Raw genomic sequence first — 19,722 nt, 5'->3', positions numbered from 1 at the left:
AGTGGTCACTCTAACTGTGGGCAAGACACTTTCAGCAGGATAAACTTAATTTTTCAGGAGTGTTAGTGCCCTGAAAGAGCTACAGCATGGATCTGAAGCCCAGGCTGCCTTGGTCCTCTGGACATCAGCACTTTTAGAAGAATGGGTCTTTTCCAGTTATTCTCATTGCCACTGTAACTCTCTGAGCACATTGTGGTGGTAATTGCAGTGTTTCAGCAGTTAAGAAAAACTGAAATAGGACTCCACGTTCTAAGAAACATCCAAGTCTTTTATGAAAATTATAGGACTGCCTCAGCAAGGAAGACTGAGAACATGTTAACCCAGAAGAATTACCAGCTTGCTCATAGCACCACACTGCTCATGACAGGTTAAGTAATTCACCTATTTGTGTGCTGGAGGTAGGCAAGGAGGGGGATGGCAGGGCCAGGACACAATTTCAACCTCTTCCTTCTCTTGAATGATACCTTCCTTTCTTTTAAAAGCATCCCTCAAACAAAATAGCATGGTCTGGGGCAAGTTAAAAGGGCGGGGTTTGTGTTTGTTTAATTTTCATATCAGCAGATGTGTTGGGCAGCATCCCTGAACATGGTGCAGATTCCAAATTATCAAGATGCTCTGCATTCATTTCCAGAAGACTTTGTATTTCTTTACTGAATGTATCCATTTTACATCCAACCATAAAATCAAAGTCCATCTCCTTCCATAAAATTCCATACATCATGTAGGATGCTTGTAATTCTCCCTTACAGATGGTGTACATCTGAAAGAGGGTTGTTAAGTAAAATTTTATTCTGTGAGGTTTAATTTAGGTATATAATAAACCAACTAATTCAAGATGCAATAATGAAACTCTTCCTTAAGATTGATGTCACATCTTAAATCTCAAAACAAAACCTAAAAAGAATGAATAATAAAATAAAACCTGAAAGTATGTCCATGGAAGTACTGGAATGCTATATAAATTTTATTTTTAAACATTAAAGCTGCTTATCATTTGCAGATTGTTATTGGTTATTATGGTTACCATTCTCTAACACAATCCAATCTGCCTGCACTTTTCTATTTCAGGATACAGCAGTGATAACATTAACAGCAGACTTAACTTCTCAACTTGTAAACATACATACATTAGGGGCACATGCTATCTCCTGCTGCACTGAAAGATAACGTGAGTATGTTCTCACAGTGTCACAGAAATAACAAGCTGCTGTTCTCCCTGCAGTCAGACGTTAAAACATTTAACCCAACTCACAATGAGTGTTTAAAACCATTTGTATTACAGATACATAATACAAATACCTGTTGTATTATGAATACTCTGCATCACTGAGATATTGGAGAGAGGTGCTATAAATGCTATAAAGTTGGAAAATCTGCCCATAGGTGATTGTTCCCATGTGGGCAAGATTTTTTATTTTTATTTTTTACATGTGACGTAGAGTCATGTGGAACATTGTTTTCTTAAAGCCTTGCTGCAGTGAAACACAGAGAACAGGGACAGAGACAGAAAGAACAATTCGAGTGCTCAACATGTTTTTGCTGGTCTACAATAGTCACAGAAGTCACCTGCAGCTGAATGTGCTGCCAAACACTTCTGAAACAGTTGTAAATTCTGTCAGAATTTTAAGTGATTGGAAGAAAAAATGGATTCAACAACCATATTTAAAAGAAGTAATACCCTGAGTATTAAAAAGGAGATAATGTCACTTGCTATATTTATTAATTGCAAAATGGGAAATGAATATACTTTTGAGCACAAGAATATCAATACAGAAACAACCTTCACAAGAGCTTTGTGCTTAATACCTTGAAGTAGAACATATAAAACTTACAGAACACTTTAAAAACAGCTTGTGCTGGCTACTTTTCCTTAAAAAATACATATTTCCACTAAAAAGTTACTGATTTAACTCTATAGTGTTACCCCTACGTGAATGCAACATTAAATAAACAGAGGGTTTCAATCTCAGTGAAAGGCTTTCACTTCTCACACTCGGCACTCTGCCTCTGGGGGCACTGAAATGTTTCAAGTGCCATGGGCAGCTCCATCATGGCCAAATGCTGATTGCCCAGACCTGGAGACTGAGGAATAACTTTGGCTCATAGCTGTTCACAGGAGCTACTCCAGACTAGTAGGAATATTACCCTCTGGCCACATCCACATCCTGAAAGCTGTGATCCACTTACAGGTTGTCCTCTGGGACAATTGCTGTGCAATCCCATACTCAGGACATTAACTTAGTAACTGATAGTTCACCGAGGAACAGACTGAGCCCCTGTGCCTTTAAAATGGTTTTGGTTTTTAAAATGACCAACCATATCTCAAAATCACATTTATAGAAGTGCTTGAGCTATGGATACCTCCAAATTCTGTTTTCATTCCAGAAAATAAAATGCATCTAACCAGGAGAGCCACAACAGCAGGCCACAGGAGTTATATGGCTCACTTTGCCTTTGTTTATGCATTTTTGGCACAAGACATCACTCCACAATTCCATCAATTTAAATTATTGATTATCACCAAACGTTGTGGTTTCTTTGGCCTCGTTGGTCCTTCAAATCTCAGTTCCCATTTCTCATTTTTAATGTTTTTGAAACCTCTAACATTTCTGATGGTCACAGATTTTTGCAATCCTAAAATCTGGCCTAATTATGTTTAATTTTTGATGGAATAGCTTGTGCAATTTAACAAGCTCCAGTGAAATGAATTCTGGTGAAATGTGAAAGCTGGAAAACTTGTCTCTGCAGAAAGGACTGTGTATCTCTTGGGACTCACTTCAGAGCTCAAAATAGGAATTAAGTGGAATTTAGGCAGCATATGTGCTGCTGTAACGGCTCTCTCACCTGTGAGGCTGGGTGTCACGCTGGCACAACAGAAATGTACTTCAGTTTAATGAGCAGGGAGCCAGATGTGTAACCCTGGCTAGGAACTCTCAGTAAAACAAGTAAAACAGAGCCAGAGGAACCAGCATGTCAGCTAAGCAGAGACAGCAGTTTGCAATGCAAGGGATTAAATAAGTGCAGTGAGTTGCTCCTTACAGAGAATTAATGCAACGTGTTACAACAACATGTTCAGAACTGCCCTGATGAGATGCTTCGTGAAGGTAAGGTACTTTCAGTCAATCTTCCTTGTCCACTCAAATTAGCAGGATCTTGTTAGCAGACAGTAAGAAGGTGAATACTTGGCAGAGAGTAAGAAGGTGCAAAGGTCTTCTACATTGAAAACACAATTCTTTTTTCTTAGCTATAATCTAGATATAACTGTAAAATGTAAAAATATGATTTTTCAATTGCATTTTTCTGTTTTGCACATTTTTTTCCCCTCCCTCTTGCCACAATTTCCAATTGGTGTTCATAAAAAGAATGCTCTGAACAGCCTGGTTCCCCCAAAGCTGACAGCACTGAAGGCTCATGCATCAAAGCAAAGAGCATATCTCAAACTGCATTTCTGTGTGGGGCTCTCCTTCTGTCCGAGACTGCAGGACTCTCATACTCCAGGCAAGGCATTCAGCCACTTTCTACACCCTGGTAAGAGTTTTAAAGGTGAACCTGTTCCTGTGTTTCACAAGTCGTTCCCCACTACCTTTTATAGGTTCAAATCTATGATACTAATGTGCATTGGATGAGGATTTCTTAAGTCACTGAGAAACTCCTCCTATGTACAAAAAATTTGCTAGACATCTGATTCAACATGTTGAAAAAAGTCAATAATATAAAAATTCTAATCAAATCCATAATCTTAATATGGTAGCAACCTATAAAAAGACATTTTGAATTCCAAGAGGCAGGAATTTCTCCTCTCCTAAACTCATAAAACTGAACCTAAGTTGTATATTGTGTTGTCCATGACATGAACAGAAAAATGGATTTACACTAAACCAGCATCAATGCAGAAAGTTGCTTTTAAAATTTAAGAAGGAAATTATTCTCTCCCGCAGTTTAGTTTTCACACCTTAAACTTCTCCTAAAATAAAATACTTCTGCCATGATGATGCTTGTTGCTTTGTCTATGTCTACACAAGTTCTAGTGAAACTGGGAGATCCACGTGAAATCACAGTGATAGAACCTGATCCCATGTTCGTAAAAGAAAACATTCAGACAGAAAATATCTTGATGTCCTGGGAACTCACTGATTTACTCTGAATTTTGCAGGAAGTTATCAAAGTGCTTAGTTTGAAAGCACATTTTCCAGCATTCCACCATAGCATCAGCTATTCAAACTATTATGTAATCAAGCATTAGCCTGTTTCTTACACACCAAATTGACCCTGTTTCCAAGCCAAACTGGAAATATTGCAGAAAAGCAGTATTTTAAAACTTCCAACATTACTTTTACCAAACTCTCGTATGTATTTTCATTAAAAGTTTCTAGTGAGCAAATATTAAAGAGATGACTTTCAAATAATATTTTGGTTTGAAAATACTTGTTTCATTGTTAGCTCATAGAAACTACTTTATCATTTACAAGAATGATAAAGTTTATGCAAATGTGACACGAAGAAAACCAACCAGAACCTTTCAAACCAGTATCAGTCGCTTAATGTTGCTTAAACCAATAAGCAAAATCACAGAATCATAGAATATTTTGTTTTGGAAGGGACCTTCAAAGGCCTTTTCATCCACCCCCAATTCTAAGGCTTTTAATAAGAGAGAAAATTGTAAAGCCCAAGCATGTTTTGGTCACGAAGATTTTCAAGGAAACTCTATCCTGATGAGGAAACTCTATCCTGATGAAGAGAGCTGCTGAACTGTGTATTTATAAGGCTGTGGGAATTGCACAGAAATGATAATACATACTTGACTGAGGACTTTGTCAAACCAAGAAGACACCAAATTACAATTACTGCATCTGTAAGCCAGTCTTTCTACAGGAATCCTTTGGTCAGCATGAGCTTACTCAAAGTGAAATTTAGCTTTTATATCTAGAATTACTAGCAGAGCTTTAAAATTACATTTTCTTCTGATACTAATACTCTACCAATACCATTAACTAGCCAGCTAATGATTTTTAAGAGATGAATATTATAAATCATCAACCTGAGATTTGCAGCTGCAAAACATTCAGAAAAAAAATAGATGTTTATACCCAGTAAAATACTGCAAAATGCAATGTATCATAAATGAGCTGAAGAAAAGAAAAGTTGTTTAGTGACAGCAGAAGTAATGAAGCTTGGGTTCCCACACACATCTCCACAATACCTTCAGCTCTTTCTCATTTTCCCTACACACCACATGCTCTGTACCCTCAGCTCCCCTCCCCTCCCCAAACTTCCCTTTCTGTGAGCTGAACAAGAGAGAGTGTTTGTTTGATCTGTTGCAGAGTTAGGCTGTGCTCCTTAGCTGGATGGATGCTGCCTTCTGGATGCCAGAGGAGGCCGGAGAGTGCTCTCCATCTCCCACACTGGCACGCTGAGGAAATGGCTTTAACAGCTCCTCCAGCCCCCAAGAAGTTTTGCTATAATCACTCAGTACTTCTGAGACCTCTGCAAGACTGGTTTAAATCGGCCACTGAAGTTCCTGAGAAGCACAACTAACAGATGGAAAGTGGGATTGCATAAATCTTGTCTTAGGAAATACACCTAAAAAATCAGAGCTGTTATACAAAGACTGTCCGCACGCTTTAATACTCAGCAGCTTGTTTAAATATAAGCTGATGCCATGAGCAGCAATGCAAACATTTAATCTGTCAGTCAGAAAATTTTCACATCATCGTCACAGAACATTGGTTGCTCTTATTAAGCAGTTACAAGTACAGTATAAACCACAGGCTTTTGGGTTGTGTTCATACAGCACCAGTGGTGCAAAAACATTTGTAAAATTTTTTTTAAAAAAAATTTGTACTTATAACAAAGGACTTTAGGGATCAGTAATTAAAATATTGCAAAAATTTATATATTCATATGTAATTAGACAATCTATTTTCAAAATTCTGACATCTTCTGTATTTTGGCCCACAGAAAAAAAAAAAGTACAAATATTGAAATAAAGCACGGCAGTGGTTTAATAGCCTATAAAATGGATATCTGAAAGCAATTGAAGTTTCAAGGCACTTTACCTCCTGTCCTTTTACAGCCTTTTTTTTTGTGGCAGCTCCACCAGGGATCCCAGGGATCCCACCAGGGATACTGGGGAGAAAATAGCAGAATTTTCCCTTTCAAGTTTATGAATTCCTAGGCTTGTTCACTGCTATTTGAAAATGGAATAAAAAATATCAGCAGCAAATATATATTTCACTGATGCTAAAAACACAAATTCAGGTAAATTTGGGTAAATTGGAAAAAGGCAGGGTGCCACTTCTCTGCATAGAGAGTGAGGAAAGGACAAAATGTCCTTATACTTTCTGGCAGTTACTAATGTTTCCGTACTTCAGAATTTCTATGTTACAATGACTGTGTTGGTGGTGAAAATGTATCAGTGGTTTTGCAGTAAGTATTCTTTCATTTTATCCTCCTGTAACATTTTAATTAACTTGAATACATCAGGGGTCAATTTGTTCCAAGGGACATCCTGAAATCTGGCAATTTGGAAAAACGTACCCATAAAACAATTACCTGAAGTTCTAGTCAATTATACAATTTGAATCTACTTTGGATGCAACAACTGCCATTCAAGGACTGTCATCAATAATAAATTTACTTAATTATTCATGCCAACAATATGAAAGTTCTCAAGGTGTATCTCTTCTTTAATCTTTCCAATTACTTTCCTCCTAGATACTTAAACAATCATTTTTTCAATTAGATGATGTCTGAGAACTAGTACTGCTAAAAAAAAGGCTAATTTGCAAACACAGCTTCCTGAAAAATGCTTCTGAACAAGAAGTGACTGCAGCCAAAATTCACATTAGCAAAGCTAAATAGTCTTCCCCTCATGACGTATCTGGAGACTAGCATAAAAACTGAGAAAACATGAACAGAATAGTCATAAACTATCACTTTGAAAGGAGGGTTGGCCAAATGTTGAGAAATCCATGTACATGGCTGAATCCCTTTTATTCCTTTCTATCTGTGTTTCACTTCACATATCTTTTGCTTCTCCTCAGTTCACAAGAGCTGTACATCCACAGCACCACTCCCTGTGACCCCCTTACCCCGTCAAACAGTAAGTTCTTCCTCCATCTAACAGGACCTCTATTATCATGCTAAAATAGAACTTGGACTTCTTTGTGATGTGATACGAGGGAAAAGCTTCATTTTCCTAGATAGATCAGATAAACACAGCTTCTCCTTGAGGACATTATTTGACAACCAGCAGACAGAAGCATGAAAATGCTGCATGGAAACATGTACATTAGTTCTGTTAAGTTTCAACATCAGATTGCTTCTCTTTATGAAAACAATATTTTCCAATTTGATTTTTTTTTATTTTACAACAACCTTCCCCCTGCCAAAAAAGCTATGTTCCATTTTCCCCCTACATATATTGGGACTGTCAGAGAACCCCAAAACATATTATTCATCAGAACTCCTAATAATTGCTTGTCTATAAATTAAAACAGAAAGACTTAAGCTTTTTACTATATTAATTAGATAAGAAAAGACTAAAGGCAGCTACAGCTATGGTTGAACTTGATGACTGAAAGGGTCTTTTCCAAGCTAAATGGTTCTGTGATTCTATTAGTAGCTGATTTCTACTATCCTGAACATCGATGATGAAAATTAGTCCAGTGGAATTGTATATAGTAGTTGTACCCATTCCTGCTTCGTGGCACACTTCCTGTCAGACCCACTGTTGCATTACTTCCCCCACAAACATAAGAGCATAGTCTAATTAGAATAAAAAGAAGCTGTTCATAAAGATAAGTTGTCCATAAGAGGAGAACAGAATGGATATTAGCAATAATTAATCAGTTTTCTATGTGGCGATCCCTAAATAACCCAGGAATAGCAATGATCCAAACCTGATTTCCTTGTAGAAAAAAACTCTAGAGCAGCTGTTACACAAGACAACAGCCTCTCAAAATATGTTCTCAATGCTCTCTCAAAATAACTCTGGAAAGCTACTGTCGTGCTACTGTTCTTTTACTGCAACTTTATTGAAATCTCTCATAAACATTATAGAAAGAAGCAAGCTTAAGCCAAACATTCAGCTTAAATTTATGTTTGTGTTAATTTTATTTTAATCTCTATCCTTTATTCTATACAATGTAAAAAGAAAAAGCACATCCATTAGAACTTTAAAAATAGTATTTGTCATCTAGTTAAATTTCATTTCACAGCACAGCTGTAGTGGGATGTCTTCTACTAAAAGTCCCTGGCCCCAGGATACACATATCTGGTCAAATGCTGCCAAACCAAAACTCAGGAATGTGTTACAACCTAACCCAAACAAAAACAACAGAGAGTATAACGTTTGTGTCTGTAGAGAGAATGTACTTCAAGCTACTGCCAGCAGAGAGTCCCATTGCTTTCATATTGAGAAGAAAACAATTTAGCACAATCCCCAAAATCACAGAACAAACAGCAAGCCACTTCGAAGTACTTTAATAGGTTTAGAGACAGAAGCCCTCAGCAGCAGCCACCTGCTTTCCCTCCCTCTCAACTCATTTTTTTTACAGTTTTTCCAAACCGTAAGTCAAGTTAGTATGTTTCAAAAAAGGAAGCTCAAAAGTATGGTTTGGACTTCCACAAAAAGGCTGGCACATTTCTCCAAAACATTTCAGCTTGGCTAAATGAGAACAAAGTGAAACATTTGAACTGTAATTAAGTTCACTTGCAAGCCAGCCTCTACATTGTAAAATCAAAGGGCTCCCCGAGCATCTGGCCTGCACTCCTGCCACATATGCTTACCCCAGGAGCAATGTGCTTAGTTTGAGGAGACATCAGGCGTCTGTCAAGCATGTCAGCCTCACTCCAAGCAGGCCAGCCCTTCCAGCAGCAGCAACACTTCTCACAGGAGCAAAACCTCCGCCGCAAAGCAGCTCACCAGCGAAAACTTCAGCGAATCAGCCCGCATTGACCATTACTGGAAATACCTGTACTTCCAAGGCCTGGTTTACAGGGCCCAGCTTTTGTCTGTACGGAGCAAGGCTGTTTACTGGCGATTTCTCTCAGCTGTTGATCTGATTCAGTCCCTATGTTAGGGACAGCTCAGCAGAGAGCCCGTCACCATCAATTACCAAGGAGGAGTGGGAGGGCTCTGTGCTCACGGTGACGACAGCCGCTGTAAGGATGAAGCCTGCACACTTCCTGGAGTAACATCACACTTCAATCATCTCAGAAGTATGGCTTGCAACATGCATGGCCCCCTGGTAACACACAACTGCTGTGCAGCCAGAAACAGGAGAGGCATCTGAGCATAAACACCACATAATCAATTTATTGATGCTTCTGGATACAGATCTTTTTTTGTTCTCCCCCACCCACAGAGATATTATGCTGGAATTTCAAACTGTAAATATCAATTTAAGTTGGAAATTTTCTTTGTAAAAGGAAAATTCTCCTTGACTATATCTAAGGTAGAAGACCTGTTATAGTAGAAGATACATATAAATGAACCTTAATCATGATTTTTATATAAACTACCATCCTAAAAAACTCTCACTAGACATTTCATCATGGCAATACTTCTATATATTAGCCAGTCGACTGAAATAATCAGGAAAACCTACATGCATTATATTATTGGCCCTAATGAGTTTAAGAATTTGCAAGATTAAGGTCAACTGGCTTAAAATAAAAGCATAGGTTAAATGTAATTAAGCACGAAAGATACATGCTTGCATTGGTCCGAGGCTCCTAGAGGTGTAGTAAAGAGGAAAAAGGAGCAGGCAGCAACAGGCAAGGAATGATAGGAACAGAAAAAGAGCTCCAGAGAAGCCACTTTCCCCCTCTGTTACCACTGAGATAATGAATGCCGAGGCAGTGACTCCCCAGAGTAGCAACAAGGACAAACATTGTTTTGGCTCCAGCTGCTCAGTGAGCTGGGCAACCTTCTCCTCTGCCTATGCCTCAAGACTGGTCTGTAATAGGCATGCGAGGCAAGCAAAGGCCCACAAAGTCCAGCCTCTAGTCCATGAGAGCTGAAAATATTGTCTATTTTCAAAGGCCAAGCTCTTAATACTGACTTTGTAGACTCGGTAAAGTCGACACTACTTGGAGAGAGAAGGGCAGACCATACCTATGTCTCACAATAAGTATTAAACCAGATATTTTGTTTTCCTTTTAAACAGAGACTTCAGACTGGCTTCCATTTACATGAACTGGTTCCTACACATTTTTTCACACAGCCACTTTTAAGGTGTACCAAGATTGATCAATATAAAGTTATCCTCTTAAAATGTAATTTCTTATTTATATTATCTGTATACAATACTGTTAACCATTCTATCTCACTGAAACAAGAAGTGACGTTTGGTTAATACTTGATCAGGTGGTTGTTTTTTGCAGTGGTTTTTTTGGTTGTTTTTTTTTTAAGGGGACTATGAGAATGCAGGATTCTTAAAATTTTACCACGGTTTCTGAATTCAGTATTCATGTTAGGTCCACTTTGGATGCCAAAAGAGAATTAAATAAGTAGAAACCTTGTCCTTATTTCTCATGAAATAGACATTTCCATCTACCTGAAATAGACTGAGCAAAGAAAAATACACAGAACATTGACAACCTCTTGCATAACTTATTTTGACTTCCATAGCGCACTTCTAGGCTGGGTATTAAACTCAAAATGTTGAAACAGCTACTGGTTTCCAGGGAAGCAAACAGTAAACTTCAGCGAATACAATTTTAGAAGGCTGTGAGAAGTATAGCAATTTCTGATGCAATACTGTATTAACAATGTTGGGGGGTTAACAGTAAAATTACTGAGCAAGCTTTTTAGCAAAGTTATTATCCTTAAAAAGTTTAACACATGGTGTGGGACACAAATATCTTGAGGCAAATCAGAACTACTCTGAAGAATACACGGTCACAGTCTCAGCTGGAATATCGCAATTAGGACGGAGCAGCTCTCATTCCAGAGGCTTATTTTCTGCCCTTCAGCAGATTTTACAGAATACTGACACTAAGCTTGCAAGACCACACTGTCATCATGGCAAATTTTGTATCACAATATCGAAACAAAAGAACTTTGTAGTAGAAAACGCAGTAATGAGATAATTTAAAATGTAGAAACAGCAATAGAAAAATTTGCCAGTACCAGTCATAGTTTCAAAAGCTCCCTAAATCTTCCAGTAACAGAATAGAAACACCTCTTTTTCTTCCTTTTTTTCCTTTTTAATTTTTTTTTTAACTTCTGAGCAGCAAACAGCATGGAACTAGTATACAGTAAGTGCTAGACAACTTCGCCCTTTTTTGCCCAAGATGGTGAATCATCACCTAAGAAGTACCAGATCTGTTAAAAGGTATCTGCTGTGTAACCTGACAAATTAAGGTGCCTTAGAACAAAGACCTTCAACCCCTCACAGAAAAACACATCTTTATTAAGAGAACAGGAACACAATTAATTCAGAGATTAATGTTTTGATTCATTCTTTAATCCTGTATAGTTCTAATGGAGAAGTAGCCTGAACTTTAAATCTTAGTACTCTGTATTTACACTGTGATTTCATCAGAAGTCTCAATTTTAAACACAACTTTATGAAATTTTACTATGTTTGGACAATAAATGGGATTAAGCACATGAGGAAACAGAAGTACTGATTAACTAAATACTCAGTAACATACTAATAGAAGCTTGCTTGTAAATGTTTAAGCTGCTTTGGTTTTGTCTTTTTGTGTAACAAAGCAAGATGGATGTCAGTCTATACAAGTTCCTGTTGGTAAACCAGATCAAAAATGAGTTGTTAAGAGATCACACAGTCAGTAACTCAGAAGTGCTAAAACCTTAAAACATATGAGTAATTTTTCTCATCACCAAGTTATTGTGCATCAGCTGATCCATGTGTGGACATGTGGGCATGCTTAGCATATGGCAAACAAATTAAGGCAATTTATTGTCATTCTGCCTTATTATGAATTATGTTATCTGACATTTGCTGATGGGTATATGCATGAACAGGTAATGCATAGCAACCTGTAAATCTGCATATCTAATACATATATATATACATGAAGATTTTTCAGTTTTGCCTTTCCTTCCCATTTTAAAGGCAGATAATGTATTTGCTTTTCTCCAGTTATCTCAGATATCACATTTGCTTTTATTCAGCTATCAAGTATCTCATCAGTCTTACAAAATTTCTCAAAACATAACTTCTTGTTTCTGAGCTGCCTCAGCTGGCCCTCTAAGTATTCAAGTACCCCATACAAAGAGCTCAGGTTAAGTTAACTACAACCCAAGCTGTTCTCTTTTCCTAGCTGAAGGTGAATATTTATCCCTTTGCCCTTCCTATAAGTGACATGTTATCAGCTCTTCTCACCTGGCCAGAGTCAGCTTCAGAAGAGTTTGCTTTCCCCTTTTAGAAGACTCAAAGTCTTTCCAAAAGATGTCAAGGTATTAAAATCCCTCATTTATTTATCACAACAAGACAGCCCCTATTCTATTTTGTGATGGATAGCAATAGCTATGTAATGTAATCCTGTAGCAGTTCAAAAGCAGAAAACAGATCTACTTCAAAAGTATCTCACATTAAAAATATTACTAATTAACCACTCCCCCACAAATACTTAAGCAAACAGAAAAAATTATGGTTTTTCAGACACATACAGTTGGGCTTAACATTTAAATGAAAGGGGTTTTTTTTGTTAAAAATCATTCATGTCATATTTTTCCCCACTGAAGTACAAATTTAATTCCATCCACAGTGAAAAAGGCACATCCCTCCATCCATATATTTCAGTTTTATATTTGTAATAGCTACAGACAATGTTAGCTTACTGCAGTCTCCTTCAATGTTAATTCTTCTGAAAATGTTCTTATTGGCGTGATCTGAAGCCCATAAGGCTCTCTTTGGTTGGCTTTAGATTAGGCCCTTACATAACTGCAACATCTGGGGCCCATTTCAACTATGCAAATTCCAGCAGACACAATTTCTGTGTGTATAAATTAGTTTTTGTTTAAGAGACACGTGTAATTTGGAGCAGCTAATATATATTCTCCCAGAAAATAATGAAATAAATACTGTAATTTCGTATGATATACACCCCCAATGTATTCCGGTGTGGCCATTTTTTTAACTTTGGTGCTTTGGAAATTAATATCCATATCTGCACAGGGGATAAGAAGCACAACAGGTCAGTACTGCCGCAGCTGGAACTACTGGAAAGTAGAAGACCCAGGGTCAGTACTCTTCTCCTACTTTATTTTTATGCAAAGTATAAAAAGTATTAGATATACTGTGCAAATTCCAGATCGATCTGTGATCTTACTCAGGAGCCAAGAAAGCAATCTAATATTCAAGTACAAAAGACACACTGCACCAATGCAGAGCCCACACAAACCAATTGTTAATATGTGAGTGAATGTGTATTTGTCTATCAGCAGCTTCTCAGTGAAGTTTGGAAGGGACTGCTATCAAATAGTAAGAACTCCCCACACAACAGCCCATTAAGCTATATGTAATGCAGAAGTATGATGAACTATTATAATTTACTTTCTCCTGAAGCATAATTTTCTTCCAGTTAAGAACAATTACAAATTCTTGTTAAGTTGCTTTTTTTCCTACTGACAATAAAAAACACCACACAAGGATATCTGTATCCATCCTTGTAATGGCACAAACAATAAAATGTTAACAGGATTATCACTAAATCCTTGCAAAGAATTCATTATTACTACTACAGAAAAAAATCTTGCTGAAATAAATGGATAAGTCAGAACTACTACCCAGTAAGGTGCACTGATCTACAGGGAATCAGAGAACAGTCTTCAGATTACAGCTTCTAAGATTATATCAAAAATAGGTCAGTACAACAGTTCATTATAAGGACTAAAAATATGCAATTTTAAAATTATTTTCCCTACTCCTATCAACAGGATAGGAGTGGATTATTCACACTATTTATTTCATGTTCTCCATTGAAGAACCATTTATCACAGAATACGACAGCCTGCAAATATCTGAGATTATCTATCTGTACTGATAGAAATCATTGTTTATTAGGCTGATAATGCAGAATTTTCAGTGATCCTTCGCAAACAGCAGCCTCCACCCATGAATCTAAAACGTACCAGGCTTTGCAATTCACATTTCAACACTATTTATCTGGATTAGGAAAGCAATTACTTTCCAACTAAGACATGTAAATAGGCTCAAGAAAACAATTCTAACAAGCAAAAAGAATGGTAACTTACTCTTTTTAATAATAACAAACACTTTAGTTTGGATTTTTTTGTTTTAAGCAGGGAAAGAATGATAAAAACCACAGTCATACCAAGCTTAAACTAAAATATATTACACACATAACCTACTTTGACAGAAGACTAGACTGCAAAATAAAGCAATTAAGCATTTAGTCAACGTTAATTTAATTCCCTTGTCCTCACCTACATAATCATATTCTCTTTTCCAGGGAGCTCCGACATTTTTCAGCACTCAGACACATGAATGTTTACTGATCTACTACTTTATATATAATTTTTGTGCTCTTTTTTTCCCCTGAGTATTTGGGCCCCAGGCTTCCTGTATTGTTCTGAAGCCCATGTTATTAACTTGTGGTTTTTATTTTCTGAGAAGCTCATCATGAGCATTACCTATAGCTTCAAAAATTTATCTCCACAATAAGAAGGACAGTAAAATGAAGGGAACCTTTTTCCCAGTTTTCAGATAAGACTTTAAGCAGGCAGAATTCAGGCAAAAGGGGACTTTGTATCGCCTCAATATTCAAATCTGGAGCATGCAAACATCTTGTTGCCTGTAGCACCAAAGGTTGGTGTGTAAGAGAAAGCCTCCTGCTCCCAGTACCAGTGCCTCACCTCCAAGCAGCTCACAAGAAGAAGAGAACCTCTTGTAAGGAATCTTATTAGACATGAAGAAAATTTGTCATTCACTCACATGACAATAAAAAAGAAGAAAGCTTTTTTAAGTAGAAGAAAAGTGCTAATTAATAGGTAGAACAGAATTTAAATGCAGGCAAACCCCTTAAGGCAGGAGCATCCCCTCCTCTTGCATTTTGATCTAAAGATCAGTTGTCAAGAAAAAACTTAAGCCATCATAACCACCTGCTGTGTAAATTCAGAAACCATATTGCTGTTGAGTAAGTAACATACACAGGAAATGACAGAACTGGACCCAAAAAGTGAGTGGACACAACACATTCTTGGAATACAATTCCATTGAGAGCCAGTTAGCACACATTAAATAGAGCTTAGGAATAGTACCACAGCTGCAGTTTTTGTGCCAGTATTCATGGGCAATAAACTGTTATGTGGAAGGATATCACTGCACACTTGCTTTGTGCTTATATTTCTCTCTACTTCTGCTAATGGCTAATATTGCAAACAGCTAAATAAATCTTTGATCTAATTTGGTACAGCATGTTTTATGTCAAGTGCTAAACTAATAGATGAGGGAAAGAAACAGAAGAAAAGGAGATACACACCAAGTCCTCCAACTTTCAAAGTTAGCTTAAAGGCTGATATAAAACATAACTCCCAGGAAGCGTCATGGTGCTAAACTGCCCCTAAGCCCCCTTGAGGGCTTAGAGATCCCTCTGCAAAGTCTTCCAGGGAAGGAGGTTGGTGTTAAATATACTTAGAGTTTCCTTTTCATTCCTTTTATGTTTTTCTCTTTTAACTCCAGTTCTGTTCTTGTGATCAAGGACTTAGCTTTCCCTCAGGTAAAATAAAATGCAAACTCTTGTGTTAGCGCACAAATTTCCCAGAAACATCAAACCCAAACGTGTGATACTAAGTGCAACCACTCCCTTTATATTACTCTACACAGGAGAAAAAAATGCACAAGGAACTGCTGTGCATTTTCACTAAACTGCATAGGTCAGTACAGATGTTTGTACTGTCAAGCCCCAGGTTAGAGGAAGGACTTTTCCCTACTGCATTAAACAGTGCTTTTGACCATGAACTAGGCAGCTGAGGGACAGCCCAAGACAGCAGGAACTGCCCTGGAAGTTACATTATCACTGCAAATAGAGACTTCAGCTGGTAAGTGTTATTTTATTTTCCTCCCTAATATAATTCAGTCCATTTTTCCCATGATTATTTCCTTAATATTCTCCATGAGTCAAGGACATGATATACTCTACTTTTGAACCTAATTTTGCCTATAACTAGAAGCTGCAGTAGACACTGCACTTCCTGTTTAAATTTGCTGTATAGCTAAGGCTACTACTTTGTTTTGAAAAGTTTCATTTTCAACACAGAATATATTTGTGAAAGTAATATTTTTTAAAAGCAGAATATGGAGTCCAAAGAGTCTTAATATTTTTTGACAGTGCAATACCACTGACTGCATTTCAGATCAGCTGTTCAGCTAAAAAAGAAAATTATTTTTCAAAGCATCTACTGCTATGTGAGTTATTAAGCACAAAATGACTTACAAATGATTGCTAAAATGTACTCTTGGCAATGCAAATGCCATCTTTGATAAAAGGGAAGAAATGGAAATGGTTCATAATAAACATGGAGGTACCTCGAAGGGCTGGAGAAAGATCACGACTTTTCCTCCTGGCTCACTGGGCTCCTGGTCCACTCCTCGCAGTTAGCAGGGCAATCACTGCAGGGCCCCAGAAGTAAAATTGGTGGCTGCTCTCATGGGACAGTACTCCTGGCTCCCCTTAGTGGAGTCTAATGCATTGACATGCCTGGACCATTCTCCTGAACCAAAGTCAACTGTCTTGGAGTTGCCAAGTCCATAGTATTAAACTCTCTTCCCCTTCAAAAGAGGATGGTTGAATCCAAATTGTCCCACAGAATTACCACCTGGCCTGTGCTGTCTAACAAGCGACACCGAAGAGCTGCCTGGAAGTCTGCGAGCTAGTCCTGGCCAAAGGCACACCAGGGACTGTTCTGACAGCTCTACAGAGTTGTGCTCCTTTGCCAGGAAACTTCTTATGCTTGTCAGCTCCCACTTACGGAAACAGTCTTAGTGTTAGACAGCTTCAGAAACTCCTACAGGCAAAGCCACACCCCAGTTATGGCCACAAATGTATTTTAAAATGCCTTCAGGTGATTGTTTCACCATAGTTTCTAAGCCAACTCAATTATTTCTATTTTATATCCTCACCTGCTGATCTAGAGTTTTCTTTTAAAAGACAGACTCTCATTCCCCCAGCTGGCAGGGCCAGGCCATCAGCTGCTCATGGAGCATCTCACATCTCTTAAAGGCTTTGAAAATTTCTGTCAAATTTGAGCACAGCTAATATCAGCTTATTTCTGTTCTGAACCTTCTTAACTTTTTCACTTCTAAGTTAATTATTTCCATAAAGATTTGAGAATGTATGTGAAAGGGAATTTTAAAAATGAAACAAAATTGTGTTGGATGCAGCATGGTCATTTAAATGCCTTGTTGGTTTAATGGAGTTGGTGTTTGTTTAAGACCTGAGTTATATACACATCTTGGCATTTTACATACAGATTTTACCACATTTCCAGGCATTTTACACACAGGTTTATATTTGTTGATAACATCCATTAAGAAAAATACATATTTATCTTTCTGCAAATGGGTTTATTTCTATAAACCTCTTTAAGACAAATTTTCCCTGATACAGAACCACCCACCACCACTGCTTCCCTTCTCATCACCTCTCTGCACAAAATTTCATTAACTTTTAGACACACGAAATATTCAAATCAGTATAAGAAAATACAGATTAAATCACACATTCACTTTGGATCATCTGCAGACAATTTCAAACTTCATGGCTCCCCAAGCCTGTGCCCGCTCCTGTACAGCTGCAGTGAAGAGGTTTGGGTGTGGGGTTTTCTTTCGTTTTTTATTGTTGGCCGATAAAAGATTTCTGTTGCACAGCAAATCAAACATATGAAATCTGTGCGCTTCAGCTCCAGACGGTGGTCAGAATCAGAAAGTAATCAGAGACAGGAATTAAGGGAATGATTTTGTGTCCCAGATCCGGGGAATACACAGGATTGCTGGGCAGCATTTAGACAAGAGGCTGCAGAAAGAAGCTTCTAGAAAAGAGAAATAAAAACACAACACCAAAACAAAACAGAACACAAAACTTCCATTTGCTATTTCTGGTACATAACAGATATTTTGGGATTAGCTCATGATGCAGAGAGGTGAAAAGAAATAATGTGAATTATAAAAACAATTATGCTTCTTACATAACAGAAATAAAAGAAGGGGAGGGGATTAAGGAAGAAAAGAGAATGAATCCAATGCAAGTATTTTCAAAAAGAGCGTATTTAACTACAGGAGTGATTTTGAATCTGATGCATTGGCTGCAGCTTGTTCAGCGCTGCTCTGCCCACCCAACACCCTCTGCCCACCCCGCAGCTGAGACTCAGAGACGGAGGAGGGACACCCCTTTGCTAGCTCCTGGATGGCAAATAAACATGGCATTCATCTTTTACACTTCTTCCTTAAAATATTAGAAATCAAAACAAATTTGTAGACTGGATTCCCAATTGTTACGTATTTGTTTCGTTAGTAGCACACAGAAGTCAGAGATGAAGCATTCTTTATCAGACTGTGTTGTCTTCCGTGTTCTGTGCAAATGTTGTTGGCAACACAGAAAAACAGAAGAGTTTTGTGGTGTCTGACAACAATGAATCCTGAGTTAAAGATATTAAACCAGTATTCTCAATTACCACTTCAGTACATCTCAAAATATTAAAAGGCCAACTACAGCACCTTAATGGAATATCTATAAATCAGATGAATTGTTAAGGATTTGATTGTTCTGATTACTTCTGTTTTAAATGATAACTTCTGCATCAGTCTTTTTTCATCCACCTTTTTATTCAGCTAGCTGTTACTCAAGCTGACTTAAAAGCTCACCTTCAATTCCGGTTTAATTTTTTCTGTATTATTGTTCCCTTCTACCTCTATGTTGTTTGTTGCTCTTATCATATTTTGACTTTTTTTCCTAACCATTATGATTTTCCCTCCTTCTTTCAAGCCATTCGAGCTCAACTTATTCTGTTGTTCTCTATTGTTCTCCTATATTGGTGCTCCTAGAAAAAACAAACAAAAAACCTACAAGTAACCCCCGATCTAAAAAAAACCCCAAAATAATGATTTAATCAAACAGTAGCATAACTTTTGTTTTAAAGATCTGAACCTTACTTGAGAACTGTCAGGAAATAGTTTCCTCAAAAAAAAAAAAATTAATTCTTTTTTCCTTATGAAATCCAGTAGAGCTAAATAAAGATCCATTACTTGCAAAAATTATTTCTGTTGTAAATCTATTAGATCAGCCCTGACAAAAATGAATTTTTAATGAAGAATATAAATAATTCAGGTACGTGGAAAAGTCAGGTCATTTGGAAGGTGCTACATCTCTAGTATTTTTGGTTTAAAGCTGCTTTACAGGACATTTTGTGACATATACCTTTTGATGGAAAGTTCAGAGCCCCCCTCTCTCCTTTGTCATGTATTTCTCATCTCCTGATACGCTTCCTCATCAGTCTGTGTGAGAAACAGTGCACGAGAGAAAGGAAAGACTCTGGTATCAGTTTGCTACCACCGGGCCCAATACAGTCATGAAACAGGTCAGGTAAAAGGCTGCAAAACTACCAGTTTTATTTTGGTTTAAACTGAGATAGAAAGGCATTCTTGCTAGTAAGCAGAATCATTTCAATTTCCCCTCTTCTTTGAAAGGTGGGGCTACATAAAGGAAGCAGAATGCCATGATTCTCTT

The 19,722-nt window shown here is 37.5% G+C and overlaps 1 protein-coding gene across 13 annotated transcripts in view; it reads right to left on the bottom strand.

Annotated features, from left to right (window-relative positions):
• The window catches only part of LOC125327582 (voltage-dependent L-type calcium channel subunit beta-2), a 248,532-nt gene that overhangs the window by 115,682 nt on the left and 113,128 nt on the right, over nucleotides 1-19,722 (bottom strand). Inside the window, exon 1 of one of the 13 annotated variants that reach the window (XM_048307343.1) lies at nucleotides 8,791-8,856. The exons of the other annotated variants lie outside the window; for them this stretch is intronic. Within the exon in view, the coding sequence (XP_048163300.1) occupies nucleotides 8,791-8,841 (51 nt within the window). The 5' untranslated portion in view covers nucleotides 8,842-8,856. Of the gene's footprint in view, nucleotides 1-8,790; nucleotides 8,857-19,722 lie in introns of those variants that run through there. 13 annotated transcript variants of the gene reach the window in all.

This window comes from Corvus hawaiiensis, chromosome 1, assembly GCF_020740725.1.
Source record: "Corvus hawaiiensis isolate bCorHaw1 chromosome 1, bCorHaw1.pri.cur, whole genome shotgun sequence".
NCBI lineage: Eukaryota > Metazoa > Chordata > Aves > Passeriformes > Corvidae > Corvus > Corvus hawaiiensis.
Note: the sequence above shows the minus strand (reverse complement) of the source record. Positions and strands in the feature narration are given on the sequence as shown.